The sequence below is a fragment of the Cottoperca gobio genome, chromosome 6, assembly GCF_900634415.1.
Source record: "Cottoperca gobio chromosome 6, fCotGob3.1, whole genome shotgun sequence".
Taxonomy (NCBI): domain Eukaryota; kingdom Metazoa; phylum Chordata; class Actinopteri; order Perciformes; family Bovichtidae; genus Cottoperca; species Cottoperca gobio.
Window position 1 is genome coordinate 16,917,529 of NC_041360.1, and position 18,179 is coordinate 16,935,707.

At 38.8% G+C, this 18,179-nt stretch overlaps 3 protein-coding genes across 11 annotated transcripts; 1 reads left to right on the forward strand and 2 right to left on the reverse strand.

Annotated features, from left to right (window-relative positions):
* Positions 1 to 34: 34 nt before the first annotated feature.
* Positions 35 to 4,282, reverse strand: lrrc61 (leucine rich repeat containing 61). Of its 6 annotated transcripts, XM_029433267.1 has the most exons (10): positions 3,398 to 3,617; positions 3,125 to 3,299; positions 2,036 to 2,131; positions 1,809 to 1,955; positions 1,640 to 1,700; positions 1,421 to 1,506; positions 1,269 to 1,334; positions 1,108 to 1,176; positions 790 to 915; positions 35 to 645 (listed from the first exon to the last, which is right to left on the reverse strand). In XM_029433267.1, exons 2-10 carry the CDS (start codon positions 3,150 to 3,152, stop codon positions 539 to 541), a joined length of 786 nt encoding a protein of 261 aa, XP_029289127.1. In that variant the 5' UTR covers positions 3,153 to 3,299; positions 3,398 to 3,617; the 3' UTR covers positions 35 to 538. The 6 variants fall into 6 exon arrangements, with proteins under 6 accessions (XP_029289127.1, XP_029289130.1, XP_029289129.1 ...); XM_029433270.1 differs by lacking the exons at positions 3,125 to 3,299; positions 3,398 to 3,617 and adding an exon at positions 4,145 to 4,282 and having other exon boundaries at positions 2,042 to 2,131; XM_029433269.1 differs by lacking the exons at positions 3,125 to 3,299; positions 3,398 to 3,617 and adding an exon at positions 4,145 to 4,282.
* On the forward strand, positions 2,831 to 11,288 carry cib2 (calcium and integrin binding family member 2). Of its 4 annotated transcripts, none has more exons than XM_029433273.1 (6): positions 2,831 to 2,944; positions 5,948 to 5,982; positions 8,347 to 8,458; positions 9,631 to 9,778; positions 9,870 to 10,065; positions 10,487 to 11,288. In XM_029433273.1, exons 3-6 carry the CDS (start codon positions 8,390 to 8,392, stop codon positions 10,506 to 10,508), a joined length of 435 nt encoding a protein of 144 aa, XP_029289133.1. In that variant the 5' UTR covers positions 2,831 to 2,944; positions 5,948 to 5,982; positions 8,347 to 8,389; the 3' UTR covers positions 10,509 to 11,288. The 4 variants fall into 4 exon arrangements, with proteins under 4 accessions (XP_029289133.1, XP_029289131.1, XP_029289134.1 ...); XM_029433271.1 differs by lacking the exon at positions 2,831 to 2,944 and adding an exon at positions 4,406 to 4,539; XM_029433274.1 differs by lacking the exon at positions 2,831 to 2,944 and adding an exon at positions 5,664 to 5,793.
* A 1,796-nt stretch (positions 11,289 to 13,084) lies between these two features.
* On the reverse strand, positions 13,085 to 16,861 carry LOC115009998 (SH2 domain-containing protein 7-like). The gene is made up of 8 exons (XM_029434363.1): positions 16,674 to 16,861; positions 16,452 to 16,594; positions 15,831 to 15,997; positions 15,121 to 15,210; positions 14,485 to 14,650; positions 14,258 to 14,404; positions 13,434 to 14,138; positions 13,085 to 13,324 (listed from the first exon to the last, which is right to left on the reverse strand). The coding sequence occupies exons 1-8, from the start codon at positions 16,720 to 16,722 to the stop codon at positions 13,277 to 13,279; spliced, it is 1,515 nt and encodes a 504-aa protein (XP_029290223.1). The 5' UTR covers positions 16,723 to 16,861; the 3' UTR covers positions 13,085 to 13,276.
* Positions 16,862 to 18,179: the final 1,318 nt, after the last annotated feature.

The window sequence follows — 18,179 nt, forward strand, 5'->3', positions numbered from 1 at the left end:
TTTTATAAGCATTGCATTTTCCACAAGTTTGTTGTACACATAATAAACTTTATGGTATAAAACAAGTAAAAACAGCTGAAACATCATTCAATCACTTTTTGCAAAAGTTCAACTTACAAGGAAAGCATACCGCATGGGACACATTAACTCCCAAAATTATCCAGCAATGCAAAATGGAAAAAAGCTCTTAATTACTTAAAACTATAGAAATTCTTAAGCAGCATAGCTCCCAGCATAAATGCAGGATACAGCATGGTACAAAATGCACACTGTGCAAGTAAAGACATCTTTGAACCAAACTGAGGGGAGTCAGTATGGATAAAGGTTTTCAAACCACTTATATGTATCATCCCATACGCGATGCATAGGATGAGATATCATTTCAACAAATGCCTCACACTGCAACACAAAGCATGTGTCTGGCAATGATACTGAGCAAGCATTTGGATACAGTTTAGTAATCTGAAAAACCTACAGTACAGCCATGGTATACGATACAACAAAAAATTGCACGTAAATGTGTTCAAAATAGCCCAACTCAGATAGCATACTGCTTTGGCTGCTTCTTCAGGCTCATAGATCGTTCCGTTTGGGAAATTACGTGAGTGGCTCTGTTGTTGAGGAGTCTGCATTCATGAAGTACATCTGTGGAAAAATAAATGTAGGGCAATGATTGTATTGGATACCCCACTGTAATCACAATATAGTTGAGTTGACTGGTTACTGTGGATCAAATGCAAAACATTTCTTTAAAAAAAAAAAAAAAAGGCCCTGCAGAGAACCTCTTACCGTTGAACTGTTTGTAGGCTTCTTCGATAATGGCATTGTTTGATCTTTTTATCTCCCAGTAATTATCCTCCACCCATGGTTTGCAATCAGAATGTTCAACAAGCTGCCCATTCTTGTATAAACCAGCTAGACATTTTTAGAAAGAAAAACACTTCATTAATATTTTACTTGAACAAGAAAACTTTTAGTCAAGCAAGGGCAAAGACAATAATGGCATCAAGGATATGTTGGTGATGCCATTGGAATATTGTGTATAACTGAATTTAATCTGATGGAGTGTAATAAATGATACAATAACACACAAACTAACAAATGTACCTTTGATGGTATCATCAATGTCTTTGCATAATTGGTACAGTTCACTCCCACGTCCGACCACTCTTTCACCTTCAATTTAAAAACAGAATAAAAAATTGAACATAGTCGAAGAGTTAATGTTATGCAAAATATTGAATGGAAAAAATATATATATATCCTACCATCCAGAACCTTGATGTTGGGGAACATCTCAAGAACTATGTTTCTGTACGCTGCGTTCCTGCACACTGTGCATAAAGAAAGACATTGTGAGTTCACTTATCTAGATTTTCCATTCACTGGATTGTTTTTAAATAAAGTCAATAAAGATTACCTGGGTTAGTGTAATTGTAAGTGTTGTCTTTAAAACGTATATTCTCTAGCTTTCTCAAAGGTTGAAGACAGTGTAGGTTCTCAATGCTGTTGAAAAACAAAACGGATGAGATGATTTTACACAACAAATTCCAAATATTGCTCTTAAAAAACGAATAGTAGCAAAATATTGACATCAATGACATTATTAAGTATTTGGTAAATGGTCATATAGAGATACCTGGATATGATATTACCAGCCAAGTTTAAGTTCTGTAAACCTTCACAGTTGCGCAGGGGCTCTGAAATTACAAAAGCAATAACATTGAATTAAAACAAATCTAAATTCTATTCATGACAAGTGCACATAAAGCATAGAAATAAAGAATATATTGCTCCTGAAATCTTACCTAAATTGGAAATCCTGTTGGCAGACAAACAGAGTACAGAAAGAAGCCGCAGAGATGCTAGAGGAGCTAAATTTGTGACGTTATTTCCAGAGAGGTCCAGTTTCTCTAAATTCATACACTCTCCAATGCATCCAAGATCATGTATTCCTGTAAGACATACAATTAACAATTTCAAACAATAATGCACTCTTTGAAGGCTTAAAAAGTAGATAGATATTAAATCTTACCAAGACCTCTCAATTTGAGAAACAATATTGACTCCAAATCAAATTCTCCTGTACGTGACTTGAGCAGCACAGGAGTTATCTTCTCACAGTCTGCATCTGAAAGAATCAGAGAAATATGACTGCAATATAACAAACCACGTTCGCCTTTTATATATGCAACACAATAACAGAGTCCTTATGTGTGAGTCAGCCATGCAAAAGCAGGATGCTGGAAGCATTATGTCTGCTCTGATAACGGTGAAACAATCAAAACAACCAATGTAATTATTCTCTAAAAAAAATAAATACCAATTCAAACAGACCATGAATTTCATATCTGGCAGCACACTGAGCTTTTCCTCTGCCAGCTCCAGAGGAAAGGAGTCACAAACAGGCAGATGAGCTGTTCTTTGTGTTGTCTGTGATGGCTCGCCAGTTGCATGCATGAATAACAACTGAGGAAGTTATATTTGGTTTAATTTCCTCAGGCAGAATTGGTCCCTAACTAAACATGAATACTCTTCCATGAGCATGCACAAATGAAACACTGAATCCCTTACAAGAAAGATCAGGTTAACCAGAAATAATGATGCTGGGGTCATTTTTGTCCCCATTTCATCCCGTTAGATTTTCAGATACACATCAACAAAGGTTTTATTTATTTACTTTATATGTAAATCATATAAGGAATGGCACACAGGGTACCATAACACTACATAAGTAGGGCTTTATGGTGAGATAAGTAGGGCCACCAAAAACAGATCTTGCATAAATCCTCCCCGCAGAATAAAATAAAATAAAAGGTGACGGTGTTTAGCTTAGCTTGACACCAGTAAATGTTGTAAGCTAGTGTTAGTTGCTACCTGTCATCTTAGCTGCGAGGCAGCAGCTGCGTGCTTTCATGAGGATGATTTAGCCGGATGGAAGTGGGTGGGTTATATAATTAAATGGTAATTGTTCATGTTTTCCCCTCTGATGATGACACACGTAAAATGTTGTGTAACGAACGATACGTTGTTAGCTACATCTTAGCTGTAGCCTCAGCGAGCTAGCAACAGCCGCTAGTGGCTAGCATAGCGACGTAGCAACAAGCTATCCATCACAACTTACCTTGGTCTTTATCTCGCTTAGAGTCCATCGTGGGCTACTTTGCTATTTAGAAAGCTAACTTACCTATCGCAATAATAAGCGATGGTTTTAATCAATGTGGTGGCAGTGGTTGATTTAGGGAAATGTAAAACAGGCATCTGTCCTGGGGTGCAGTCAGGACACGCTCACTGTACTGCTGTGCTGCAATAATAGGACGCAGGTGGATTATAACGGACTTCAGTTTCTGCAGTCCAGCATAGTGTTCACAGCATAAACACAGACGGAGAAATATACCGTGAAAGAGGGAAGACGATGACGAGACTGGAAACATTGCTGCAGCATTAGGGAAATGTTGTTACCGTGCAACAGGTTCTCTGTGTCAATTAAAAGTTTTGTTCTTGTTACAGCACTGACGACAATGATTCCTCAATGGGGTGTTTAAACCCGCATCTGGGGTAACGTTAGTCAATTCTGAATACAAGCACAATTAAACAGTAATTAGATCAAAAAACATAAATAACAAATGAGCATGCGACGTCTAATCCACTCAGGGGTGAAATAACCCACATTTATGCAATTTTAATAGAAATTAATTTGTTTTTGGGAAAAAGGAGAAGACAAACATGGAAAATGGATTAAAGGAAAGTGTCTGGGTGCCAGAATTACACTCTTTTTTCCGGGTTGTGTCTTAGTGCTTAATAGCATACACATTGCCAGTGATTTGATATAACTTTATGTAGGCTAATCAAGTAGCCTACTATACACAGGCTCACAATAGTACAGGTAGAATACTAGGATGTGCAAAACTATTGATAGGGGGATGTGCAATAGTCCACCAAACATATGATCAGTTCATTAAAAAATATGATGCAATATAGATTAAAAAACCCAAAAGTACACACAGTTTATAATCTTAATTTAGATAAATGACATATGCTATGTCATGGTATAGCAACATTAAGCAGCTCCACTGGTTAAAACAGCATCTTCATTACCAACAGGTTCTAATTCAGTTATTTATGCATGTATTTATTTATTTACCTGAGGCTGAGGTCCTATTGGTTTGCCTTGCCTCCGGTGGACAGCAGACGGGTGCTTAAACTGAAGCAGATCAGTTTGCAGCTCAACCTTTACTGGCTCCGACTGGACACTGCTCTTCTACTTTTCATTTTTGATGTTGTTCATGCATCCTCTACGTGTTACAGTCATGGCGGACATCTCCTGTAAGGACAGCAACAACAACCTGTTTTGAGTGTTTGCAACGTGTCGGCATCCTGAGCGGAGACTTTGTCTTTGCCGCGGATTCCCTAAATGCCTTTCATTGAGAAAAGGCTTCGAACATTCAGTGTTGTGAATGTGTACAAGCAACACATGACCTGATTAAGATGGGTAATAAGCAAACAATATTTACCGACGAGCAACTTGATGCATACCAGGTAAGCTTGCATGGAGATACTGTATGTCCACATCTAGAATCAGAAAATCATGTTAAAGCATAAAATAAGTACAAGTATAAAGCATTATGCAAGTACTGCATTGTAATATTTTTATTTTATTTACTGCAGTGTCTAAAAGCTTAACTGCATGCATTTGCCTGTGACTTTGTATTACTATTGACTATTATTATATTATTATTATTATTATTATTATTATTATTATTATTATTATTATTATTATTATTATTATTGTTATCATATATCACTATTTCTTTGTATTTCCTGATAATGACCAAGTCACCCCTGGCAGTGAAACCCCATGAGGATTTAATGGGAAAAGCAAAAAAATACTAAACATTTATATTGATCATTAATACCATAGGTGCTGCTGGTCCCTATCAATTAATGATTGGCAAAAATCAATTTTCTATAAAGTTAGGTCAGATATGACTCTGCTGTTTAAATATTTACAGTCTTGATAGGTGAGAATAGCAGAAGGTTTTGATTTCATTGCAAACTGGAGGATCTTGTGTTTGTTCTGCCACTATCTGAGAAGACCTGGCCGTCGGTTCACTGTAACAATAATCCAGGTTTTCCTGGGAGGAAGAAACTTCTTCGTGTGCACAGGTTTATCATGTGATTAGGTGTGGACTCAATAATTGATGCCAAGCCGGTGTAACATGCTGTGAAACTCTACTCTCAGGAGACTTCTCAAGAGCCTCTCTGGTTACTCCTGCTGTTCCTTAAAAAAACCTTATAATACTGTTGCTTTCTGGTTGCCTTAGTTTCTGTCTTGGGTATACATTACTTTTTGTAATCCTATTTTTCTAGGATCAAATATTTAAGATGTAACACCCAATCAACTGACTGAACTGGTGTGCTTTTTCTCTGGCTTTACTTATAGTGTAATCTAACATGACGGAGAGTAGGCTATTATGAATATTCAGATGTTGCTTTTACAATCATCATTAAGTCCAATATCTTCAGTAGGCCTGTTTTGACCTGACATCTGTCTCTAGAGCTCAGCCGACTGTGCTCTGCTTCTCACACTCAGCTCAGACAGAGTGGATACAAGGGAAGATGTAAAGTGAGTTGGCTCCTGTAGGGCTGTTGGATAATGTGTGTGCCAACACGTGCATGTCAGACAACAGCAGATCATGTTCCGCTTGCCACATCGTTCCTATTGCAGTGGCAGGTGATAACACTCACACATGTCATCATAAGAGAAACTAGACACCTCAACTAGCATTTACAGTAAGGGTTGTTCACGTGACTCACAGATGTGTCTTTCCGAGTGTTTTGTAGAAGATGTAGGCGGAATATACTATATATATAATTTGTCACACAGTCCTTTATTAAACTTATTTTTCATATTTGTGTTTTGACATGCTGTTTTCTCTCATTGCAGGACTGTACGTTTTTCACCCGAAAAGAAATTCTGCGGTAAGAGTTTTATCAACTGTACCACTTGATTATGCATCGCTCACAGATGTAGTCAGTTGTAAACCACCTGCTCTAACTATGATAGTACAGCCTACACATAATAATGCTACCAAAATGTACCATTTCACCATGTTCCCTCCTTGCTCTGTTGTTAAGATGTGCTTTAAGTGGACACTGGGCATAGAATGTAATACTGTATGTTAAATCACAAACCATACTTTCAATACAAGGGACGGTATAAACAATATTTCCACTCTGCATTTGGCTCCTGTTGGAGCAATTCAAAGTGCCTCACACGTGTGAGCCGTGCCAAGTACTCGGAGCAGACTGCTGCCCTCCTGGCAAACCTGATGCTGAAGTTGGTGTCATTGGCAGCCGTGATGTGTTTGGGCAATGTTCAAACAGGGAAAGATAAAATATCCTTGTCATTCATAGTTTCTTCGTCATAATTAGAGTCTAACACGATTACATGTGTGTTGTTTGATTAAGAGCTCATTAGACTGACTAAATATTTGAATTGGGAATCAGTCAAACAAGGTGATAAAAACATTCGTTATTAAGCACAAACGTGTCATTTTATGTGGTATATGTAGGCTACTGTTGCTAATGTATAGAGGAAATCATGCATTTTGGCATATAGACACAATATAATTGATCTATATACAGTATAAGATTATTTTTATTTGAATTCGTGCACATGCAATTTTCAGTAATAAAGTTATAGGTTATACCTGTTCATGTGTAAATAGTGTATATAATAAATATAAATAAATTATGCAAATTATTCAAAGCAAAATTAGGAAATACAAAAATGTACATAGAATTTTTATATTTCCATTTATAGTTAATACATTTCCTTGTGCTGACTGACATCCTAAATGATATTAAATACAAACAGTCTGTCCAGACAAATGCAGCAGCATCAGTATGTTACCTAAACCTTTGAAAGTCATGTTGACCTTTTGACTGGGGTGTTGTTTTCAGTGTCACATTTCTACCTCTTTCGACATGTGCAACTTCAACACTTACAAAAATGAAATAAATATCAATCTACTCTTCGTGATTGCACCAGGTATCATGAGTCATCGGGCCGCATCATTTCTCTCTTCCCGTCACTCAGCCCCTTGATGGCAGGCATAAATTAAACAAATCGCTTGCTTTTCTTTTTAATGGAATTGGCCAATGATGCTCACGTTTCAGTATCTTTCATCAGTGGTTCTAGATGTTGGAAGATAAATAACTACCTAAATAAATGAAATGCTGACACTACAGAAAGTTGCAGTGTGACATTAGAAAAGGATGAGAGTTGGAATTTTGGGTCTGATTTGACCGTACAGTAAATGGGCAGTAAAGGTTGTAACACATTACAGCCATTTGTGTCCTGTTGTGCATCTGTTACTGTCTTCTAAAATTACACAAATGATCAAGAATTGAAGGATTAAAATTCAACAGATTACACAACAGCCATGTTTAATCCTACATTTCTTTCATTTGTAAAGCAGAAGTGATACAAATAGTACTCTCTTCAATGATCTATTGTTTTTTTTTCCTCATAACATTTCACTGCATTCATGCTGCTTTTTTTCCTTTCCAACAAAACAAAGTATTTGTAAATTCTCTCTCCCTTTCCCCTTATTAACAAACAGTGTGCATATACATGTTCCTTGTCAGTGATATTGGCTTGACTTTGACCCTAATTTAGTTTCAGTGGAGTGGAAACAAAATTGACAATCAGCAGAGGACGTAATTGGGTCCTACATTTTATGACCTTCATAAAACACTCTTTGTTTTGTCTCCAGCTGCGACAGTTACAGCAAAGTTACGTAACATCAAAGAAACAGGTTTTCTCTAAAGGTCATAAGGTCCTAAGGATTTGAACCCTCAAGCCTAATGTCATATCTTATCATTAACACTAGTTCATTTCAGTGTCTTTTGTATCTTTTGTAGTTAAAAGCTAATGTTAATAGGTCAAATTTGCAGCAGCTTTACGGCCCAAACACTTTCCAGGGTCATGGGTACATTAGAACTGCAGGTTTAACCGTTTATTTCTTGTGGTGAACCAATGAAACTCCATCACTTTGACAGGTTTACAACAGTGTCCCTGCTGATTAATGGCTCTGCTCTGGCAACGCAGGTACGCCATATCCGGATTAGTTAAAGGACAGAGTGAAAGTGGGGCTGTAGATAAGCATCCACTGACATTATTCTCAAGAATGAATGATATAAAGAGAGAGCGAGAGGCTTATTTTATCATCTTACTACATGAGTTGTTGTTTTAGTAGTCAGTGTTGCTTTTCTAAACAACAGTAAATGAGAAACATCAAAAGATAATTGTTAAAAACGTGTTTTTATTTTTAATTCTAGGTTGCACGGCAGATATCATGAATTGGCTCCACATCTAGTACCAATGGACTACACCAATGATCCTGTTTGTACAGTGCCTTTAGCCTTAATAGTCAACATGCCAGAGTTAAAGGTAAAGAAATCCTTCTTTATAGTTCCTCTATAAGTTCTGTTTTCACTCTGTTCTAATGGTTTGACCGTACTTTGTTTTTCGCCAGCGGTGTTACATGTGTTGTGTTTTCTTGTTTTGGATTGTGCTATAAGGACAATAAAACAAACGCGCCACACACTAGTCATGTGGGCAGACACCTAATCAATAAACACTCTCTTTCAGAGGACGGAATTGATTTTTAACCATTGCCATCGCTGATCTGATTGCATTAAACCACATTCTGTGAGATCATGAAAGTTAATGTGGCATGAAACGCTCAGCCTCTCCATCCTGACTGACGCACCCCCCTCCTATTTTTAAGCACCTGCCATTTGAAAAGAACATCCAGAAATGTTAGAAATGGTATGTTGCATAATATTGCAGTCGCATTTACCTTCACCTTTCTCCTGCGCACCAGACACAAGTGCCACACAGTTTTATATGGAGTCCTTATCCACCAAGGGTTTAGCACAGAGACTCATAATGTGTCCTTCCTCTTGGCACAATTGGCTCTTGCCTGTAATTGCAGGGCCTGTAAGGATGGAGAGGAGGAGGAGGGAGACCACTCAAGGCAGGATTCATGACACCCAGACAATACGTGGTCACCCAAAGCGCTCTACAGCTTCATAACCATAAATACATTCATAGCTTGCTGAGTTGTAATGAGCTGTGCTGCTGATTCAGGCAGCACTTACATGTCTTATACAGTTAACAATGGTATCGCTTTAGATGGCTGATGGCTTCTTTTGCTGAGCTTATATTGAGCTCAAACATGCTAACCATCTTCTGGACAACAGCTGTATGTATTGCATAGAGGTAAAGAGTTTGTGAGATTCCAAGTCTCTTCACTGTGAATTTATTGCTAGTTGATGCAAATTGATCCATGTGATATAAAATCTTTACTAGCAACTCATGGTTGAGCAACGATGAAGAACATATTGGCAAAGAGAGGGAGTCAGCCTTTTTCAGTTGAACCCTGTGATCAGCAGAAAACACTTACCAGTTTATACCTCCGCTGATCATATGTGAAAACGCACAACATCTACAGTTCCTTTCGGGGTATTATTAAGATATAGATGTCAGTGAACCTTACATGTGCTGTAATGTGTTTCAACCTTGATGCACTGATGTACGTAAATGTTGTTCTTCTGCAGGAAAACCCGTTCTGCGGCAGGATCGTAGAGTCGTTCTCAGAGGACGGGATGGGGAATCTCAGCTTCAATGAATTTGTGGACATGTTCTCAGTCCTCAGTGAAATGGCACCAAGAGAACTCAAGGCCATATATGCCTTCAAAATATACGGTAATGAAGAATTACGGTACTTTTCAAATTCCCCAGAACTCGATAAAATAGCAATCAATATTTCTTTGCTATAAATCTTTGTCGCCCACAGATTTCAATGTGGATAATTACCTGTGCAAAGAGGACCTGGAAAAGACTCTAAATAGGCTGACGAAGGAGGAGTTGACTCCTGAAGAGGTGCAGCTGGTGTGTGAGAAAGCCATCGAGGAGGCGGATTTAGACGGAGACAGTAAACTCTCCTATGCTGACTTTGAAAATATGATTACTAGGGCTCCTGACTTTTTAAGGTGATTAAATGTACCTCACTGAAGACGAATAATGTTGTAATATGAGGAATTTGTCAATATATTGTATACACCTCGTTCTATACGACAAGCAGTGGCTCTTTGAAATCAGGCAACACATACATTAGCCCTCATGCTGCAGTGCTGTGAGCTGTGTGACCCTGGTTACTTACAGGTTTCATCCCCCAGATGGCTGGTAATCATTTTCAGCATTTAAATGCCACACTATCACTTTAATCCTGAGCCACCACTCTGCACATTCATTTATATGCAAATGACCCCAGCCCTCTCTGTCCCCACTGAAATGTTGAACACATCTATTCCCGATTCCTGTGGGTTTATACTCGCATGTACAGTAAGTCAGTATGTTTGCATGCACAATGACTAATGCTGTTCTCGCATATTGTCTCTTCCGTCACTCCAGTACCTTCCATATACGAATCTGAGGGGGCACCGTGGAAGGTTTCCAAGGTCGGCAGCGTGGTGATCCTCAGGACTTTACCTGCACCCTGTCCTGGACACAGCACAGTGCCTGTCTCCCACTCCCATTGTCAAAAAATCATTTTCAATCAGACCTCAGAGAAGTCGGTTTAGTAGGAAAGTACTTGAATTACTGGATGAAGCTGAATGGTCCAATGACCCAGATTTTTTTAAATTGCAGATGAAAGTGTGTTTTCCTTTTAACCACGTATAAAAGGGCTTGACCTGGATAGGTCTCTTGTTGGGAGAAAATACTATTCTTTCCACATTTTAAGCTTGAGATATGGTCAATGAAACAAGTCTGGAATGAGCCAGACTGTGGACTGACATTCAGAAACACATAAAATACTCATCTACCTATATTGCACATAAGATACATGTAAGTCTTCCTAGAATAACACTAGATATTTAGTATGTATAATATTAAGGACAAAGCTTGAAGTGAATAAAAGCACAGCGTTGGCATTAAGGGCATACAGATATTTTATATGAGCTATGCAATATTTGTACATGCAGTGCTTGCTTTTAATCATTTTGTGTTGTGTTTTTTGCTTGTGGAACTGATGATGACAATCATATCTTACTGTTATACGTGAAGGGCTCTGTCGTCTGTTGGTAGCTTTTTCTGCTTCAGCCATTATCACAATATATTAAATACAGCCATCTTTTGGATATACATGTGACAGTATTTTATGTTACTTCAGGTATTTTTCTTACTTTTAATAAATTTTTGTTTTCTGTCTTGATTTTTTTTGTGTTAATACATTTATCAGGTTTATTGTTGCCACTGAAAAAGCATGATGTAATCCTTAAATACAGGAGCTCTCACTGTTTGGTAACCAAAAACGAATCATTTCAAGTGAAAGGCCTGAACCTGCAACTTTAATGAGTTCAGTAATAACCCGTCCATATAACCAGTTTACCTCGACTCACCCACCCATGATGAACAAGGAGCGTGCACAGTAAAGATCAAGAAATGACTGTGCCTCTGTAATAACTTGTAAAGCAGGATGTCACCGTTAGGAGTGAGCTGCGTCAGCACAAGCATGATTACATCCTGCACACGCTTAATCTCAACGCGAAAGCAGGAAATGGTCATGTTGGTAGATTATTCCTGGTTTCTGTAGGGTTAAAATCAGCATCAGGTACATATGCTATGTTGTTTTTGTACAGAATGTTTTAGCTCAGGTTGTACTAGTGAGTCATACTAGTGCAAGTGGATGTTGGGAAGCCATACATGCAGAACATTTTGTTCATCTGCCAGGAGTCACATCTGAGTCATCTTTACGTCTTTGTGCAATGGCTGCAAAAATAAGTATGACCTGGTTAGTAGATACGGAGTCTGACAAATACAAAACAGTTACAAAGTAGAAATTGGGACACTGGCTGCAGGCATAACATGTTACAAGAAACCCAACATAGATCATGTGTGTTGTGAGGCAATAGTCTTTCCTGTTAGCTATTGGTAATAACAACAGGCTTCACTAACTGAGATGGATGATTGTTCAGCCTGGATCTTGTGTGCGATAGCAGACATACAAAAATAAACATGCATTCAGATCACTAAAATATGAGTGTTCAAAATATAGAGCTACATTGGTGGATGGTGTGATTGTTCTCACGCACACTGTCAGCACTGAAAGAGGAGGAAAAGTTGATATTAAGTGTCTTAATTAGCCTGAAAGGTGAAGATGTTGAAGTCAGTTAAACAGTGTGCAGTCATCAGAGCAGCCAGTTAATTCTTCCATTATCTCCAGTTCCCTTTATGAGGGCAGCATCAAATATTCAGGGCAAGACAGTGCAGATTGTGTGGCTTCATTAATTACTGGTCTCACAGAGAACATCTGTTTAATTATGATTCCAGCAGAGAAGCTTCTGGCACAAGTTGATACTGGGGGTTGTAAAGCAGCCGTTACTGTAAGCAACTTTCTGTGGTGTTCGAACAGTCAGTGTGTGAAACTCACACCAATTTTCACTCCATGGGACCTCGTCTGTTTTAATTTGATGTGATTTAAGATGTTGCCTTAAGCTTTCACAGCACGACCACAGTGGAGATCAGACAAACTGCTCAATGGCAGATAAAGAAATTCTGCAATAAGTATAACTCTGCAGAAATGTCCAATATTGTTGATCTTCCGAGCTGAATTGTTTGATATTTTCAAAGGTTAATATATCCTGGTTTGCATTACTTCACTTGCAGGGGAAATATCTTATATCCCTATATCTGCCAGCCAAGTTCCACATAAAACAGTTCTGCAGCTGTTCGCTTATAAAGATAACTAAGAGCATGGAAAGCATACTGTTGTCTAAGTGGCTACTATTAAAACTATATTTAGAGATTAAAAGAGCAGCAGATGATGTCACTCTTCCTCATCGCTGTCATATACAGAGCTTTAAAATCTGTATGCAAATAAAGTTTCCTGTGAACAAAGTGCAGCATTGACGTTAGCAGCACATAGTCAACATGTATTTAAAACTCAGTAATAAACACAACACACCCTTTTAACCTCTGAAGAAAATAGTTATGAGTTGTTCCTTTTTGAATCTGTCATTTATTTAAATGTGGAAAAGAAAATATAAATAGGTTACACATTTTTTTTATAAATACATTTAAAAGCAAATGTCATTTGAATAGCTATGAACATGTAAGCCCATGTTAAATATAAAATAAACTTTCACAGAGTTTGTATTAGGCAGGACCAATATAGGGTCAGTAGCTGGAAATGTAACCTCTTCACCATTTCCTCTTGGACCCAGGGAACAGCCATTGCCATGTATTATTCTGCAGGAGATCAAAGAAAAAAAGAACATTTATAAATAAATCAATAGGATGAACATTAAATGCAACTTTTTAAGTGTTTAAATTAAAGCATTTTGACTACATTACTAACTTTTAGCCCCCAGGAGCAGTGGTTGTGTTTCGGTCTGATGTCCTTCAGAGGCTCGTAAGTGTTGCTGTTGGGTTTAGGTGCATCTGTGTCCTCGTGGCCAGCAATCTGCTCATAAGTATGGGGGAATTGGACAACGGTGGCTTTATTGGAGACCTCAGCGTACACTGAATTACTGTGCTGCTCTGATGCTGATGATCTGGTCCCTGACGATGTAGTGTATGGGCTCCCGGGCCTGCCAGCCAGGTGATAGACGACGCTGTCACTCATGTATTCCTGGCTGTGGCTGCTGCTTGCTCTGCTGCTCGAGTCTGTCCCCTCTGGCAGTGGGCCACAGCAAGTGGCTTGTCTGACGGGCTTAGGGGAAAGTCTTGGTGGCGTGTGGGGGGGTGCACTCAGCCTGTAAGACTGCTCTCCGTCAGAGCTGTTGTTCAGAAGCGGTAGAGACCTGCTTTTGGTTTCCAGCAGGTCGAGCTCAGAGTAAACAGACTCTGGTCTAGACGGAGAACTACACCTGCTTATGTTCTGATCCTGGGTTGTGGATCTTCCAGCTCTCCACGGAGTATCTACATTTTCCTGACAGAGGGGTTGGAATCTTGGTATCTCCCTGGGTGATTGCTTTTTAAACTGAGCATACAAAACCCTTTCCGGGTCAATCAGGGGTCCACTATCGAAGTGCCTGCTCCTCCGAGGCAAAGGTGGAACTTCCTGTTTTACAAAAGAAAAGCCAGGTTCTTGAGGTCAGCTTGGAGGTATTACAACAGCAACAATTTCAGTGTAACATATTAGTTGGAATAATCTCCCTGTGATAAATGGACTGTTCTCACCTCTAGTGTCCTGTTGCTCTTTGGTGGCCGTGCAGGCGGCTGCTCAGAGATCAAGTCAACCTGTGGTTTTCGCGTGTTCTTCACAGCTCCAACAGGCTTTTCTTTAGAGCTAACCTGGATGATATCATACAACTCTTTATTCAGCCCCTGCAAGAACAAAACTCCAGTCAGGTCCTCATTCTCGATCGATGTTACTTAGAGAAAGTGACTGAGCAGTTTTGTCTCACCTCAAAACACGAAGATGTCAGGTACTCTCCAAACGGCTGAATGGAGCTCGTCTTGTAGTATTCTATGAGATCAGAGACCGAGTGGTGTCCTTCAGTGTCTCCACAAACTACAAACTGTCCTGATTCACTTTGGTTTATCACAAAATGTCGACACCGATTCCTGCTTCTGCAACAGGAAATTAAAATGAATTAGATTAAAAAAACACAAAACAACATTTGGTTCCTTTGGCTACAAAGGTGTAACAATTCGAATGGGAGTTTGGTTAGAATGACTGAAATATGACACAAAATAAACAACGTTAAATCTATGTTAGATTAATTAACAACATTTGTAACTTTTGGAGCTTGGATGTCCACTGAAGAAGTAACCTGCAGCTAACAAATAGCTTGCAAGCCCCCCCAAAAAATATGTATTTGCACAACATCCTCACATTATGGGCTCTTTTCCAGGACTCATTACTTTAACTTGTAGAAGCAGTATTCAATTGTGAAGATATACATTTAATAACACATGGATATTATAAGCAAGCATTAAATATAGAGGGAATGTTTGGCGCTTAGTCAAAATTAAATAACATTATAATGAGGTTCATTTCCAAATAAGCTCACTGAAAAACAGAACAAAACGATACTCACTTATAGGACAGTATGTATCCGATGGCCTTATCACTGAGACGGATCAGGAAACAGCCCAGCTCCTTTTCTCTGAGTATTTCTTCAGCCTCCCTGTAGATAAACCACAAATAACTTAAAAAAGCAAACTAAGAAAAGTGTTTCCCAAAGCCCAATTTGGCCTAAGTTTACAGGAACAGTGAGGGAGATTTGAGCGGAGTAAGGCGGATCACGTAATTCACTATGGAAATTAAATTGCATTAAAGGAAAATCCATTTTGTTTCAGGTCTTTTCTATTAACCTGTCATTTACCAATACACAGGTTCTGTCCCTCGTGATCTTTGTGTAGGTGTCTACTGTATGTCTGCCAGAGGATCCTAAATGTCTGCTTTACTCAAATGTCACTGCACCTGATCTACACTCTGACTTACTTCAAATAATAGAGCTTGCTTGACAAATAAAAAGCACCTTCTATATTAAAAATGCTCATGTGTTACCACTCTGTATGACAGTTATACAGCAGTTATATATAGTTCTATATACAAATAGGACATAGTAGCACTTTGGATAATGCAATATCTTGTTGTCACTAACAAATTATTATAATATTGAGCATTAAAGTTCATTCTTAACCCAACAAAATCTTAGTTTGACAGAAACAAATCTTGGCTCACAGCCCATGAGATGTATTTTGTCCATATATATATGAATATGTTTCGTCAATGATTACTTACTGTCTTGTGATGAAGCCCAGGAACCAAGTGGGGAAGAAGCCGTTGTGGACGATGAGTGGCACTTGAGTGTCTATGAACCACATTGAACACAGTTCCTTGTGTCTTCCTTCGGTCCCTTCAACATGAGAATCCCCTGATGCTTCCCTTTGCGCCATCCTCGCCCGGTCCTGATCAAAGCCACACAGACAGACGCTGAAAACAACCAGCATTATACCCCATACCCCAAACAGCGAGCGTGCATTTTCACCAGTCTAATTTGCTTATTTTCCAGGTGGCGTCAACCAGAGACTAAAAATAGTTCAATGCTCTCATTGTTACAGGAAATACTGGATCATTCATGTGTTTACTTAAACCATTTGTTTTTTTAAACATTTACTGTAAAATATTTCTTCAATGTTAAATTGAATTTAACATTAACTATTCAGAATCCACAATGTCCAAAGTCCATTCTCAAAATACAAATAAGGCTGTTTTCCTTTATTGACATTGACGTCCACTGCGATAATGTCACATTGACGTTAAGCAGACTTACTTTGCATGGAGATATGCGATTAATAAATTAGTCATTAAAGCAGTAAAGGTTGCTGTTGAGCGTGGTGGTGATCTAGTAGCAGAACTTACCTTGAAGCAAAACGTCAGACAGTTCCTGAGGCAGGGGGATCTCGTATGTCTCTGATCCTTTGTTCTTGACCCTGAAATGTGGCAGTTCTTCTCAGGTCTGGGTTTCTGTTGTCTGTACAGTACACAGCAATTTCTTTCAATCCCTACAAAAAGATGGACAAAGGCTTGATTATCAGTTTAATGTAAAGCTCAGATACAATACGGTGAGAGATGTATACATACCTTTCCTTGCGAGTGTGTGGTTTGAACCTGGTGTCATTTCAGCAAACATTAAAATGCTTCTCTGAACTTCTAAACCGTCTGTAACCTCCAGCAAAAGGTGTTCTGAGGGAGTATGACCCTACATGTGAGATATAGACAGATGACATTTACAGTTACACATATTTTTCCACTGGCTTGGAAAGCGTTGCTGCAATACAGCTCATTTGCATGTCAAAGACGTCTTGTTCAGGGGCTGCAGAAAAAAGCTGGAGCTTCCTGAAGAGAAACGGAAAGTAAGCTGTACAGAAACTGTGGTTTGTGTGCACACGAGTGTGTTGGTTTGCTAGGGAGATGTTTTACCCACCGGTTGCTATAGTAATGGGAGATCAATTGCGTCAGAAGTTGATCGTCTGTGTTTTCTGACCTGGGTTTGCAGTGAATTCGGATCGTAGCAGGAGACAATGTGTGAAAGAATGGAAATGTTTTGGAAGATTCACAGAGATTTGAGAGGGCATAAACAAAACTCTAATAAGATGAGATATTTCCCAGCCCTGTTTTTAGGGTTTTCATAAATAATGGCTAAGTCATTCCCCCCATGGCTGAGACGTCGTGAATCATGTCTCCGTTGGGGTCAGTGATGAGCAGTAGGAAGTCCCTGTGGGGGAGCGACAATAAGCAGAAAGAGTCTGTGTCATACTAAGCGGGATGAGATCACAGCATTCCCCAATGATAACATTGCTCCAAATTTGATCTCAGAAGACATACGGCGACTTTTCCAGCGGATCGAACCTGCCTCTGAAAGTGTGATCAATGTGGTTCTGAATGACTACAACGTTTATTTTCTTTCAATATTTATATAATGGAAAACATAGGCCTGTTGTCCATTACCCAGCTACTGTTTACTCAATAAATGCACTGTTAATTTCCATAAGTATTTCTACAGTACCACAACCTAGATTTTCAACATCATCTCAACTGTGCTGTCTGACGGTTTTAAACAGCTTTGTGAGTCATTCTGTGCTCCTGTGGGGGTGTTGAGAGGATTGGGGTCAAATCTTATCACCGTTTCCGTGTTTGTAAAGATTCAATACAGCGTGCATAGTGTCATACAATTATGATCTGTTAACAGTGTGTGAAGAACCTAGAAATGTATTTTATCTACGGCGGCTGTGCAGTAAATGGCTAAAAAAGGAAGCAAAGTTATTAAACAGTTATCAGACAAAGGGCTCTTTAAGATCTTTTTTCAATATTTTTTCAGACACACATATGAGGGGGATGTGGGTCTTTTAAAGGTCGCAAGACAGTTGACGTCAGTAAAATGTCATTACATCAAAACTACACCACATCACCTTTAAATCTGAGGGTAAAAAAAGCATCCTCACAAACAAACAACCTATACTCTCCCAGAAGTAAGCCAAAGTTCGAAACATAATCATGTAACTTGTAACAGAACACAACTCACACACTTGTCACGGTGGTTTGAAAGTTTTAGTGTATTGTTTTAATAGGAAGAATAATAGGCGTATA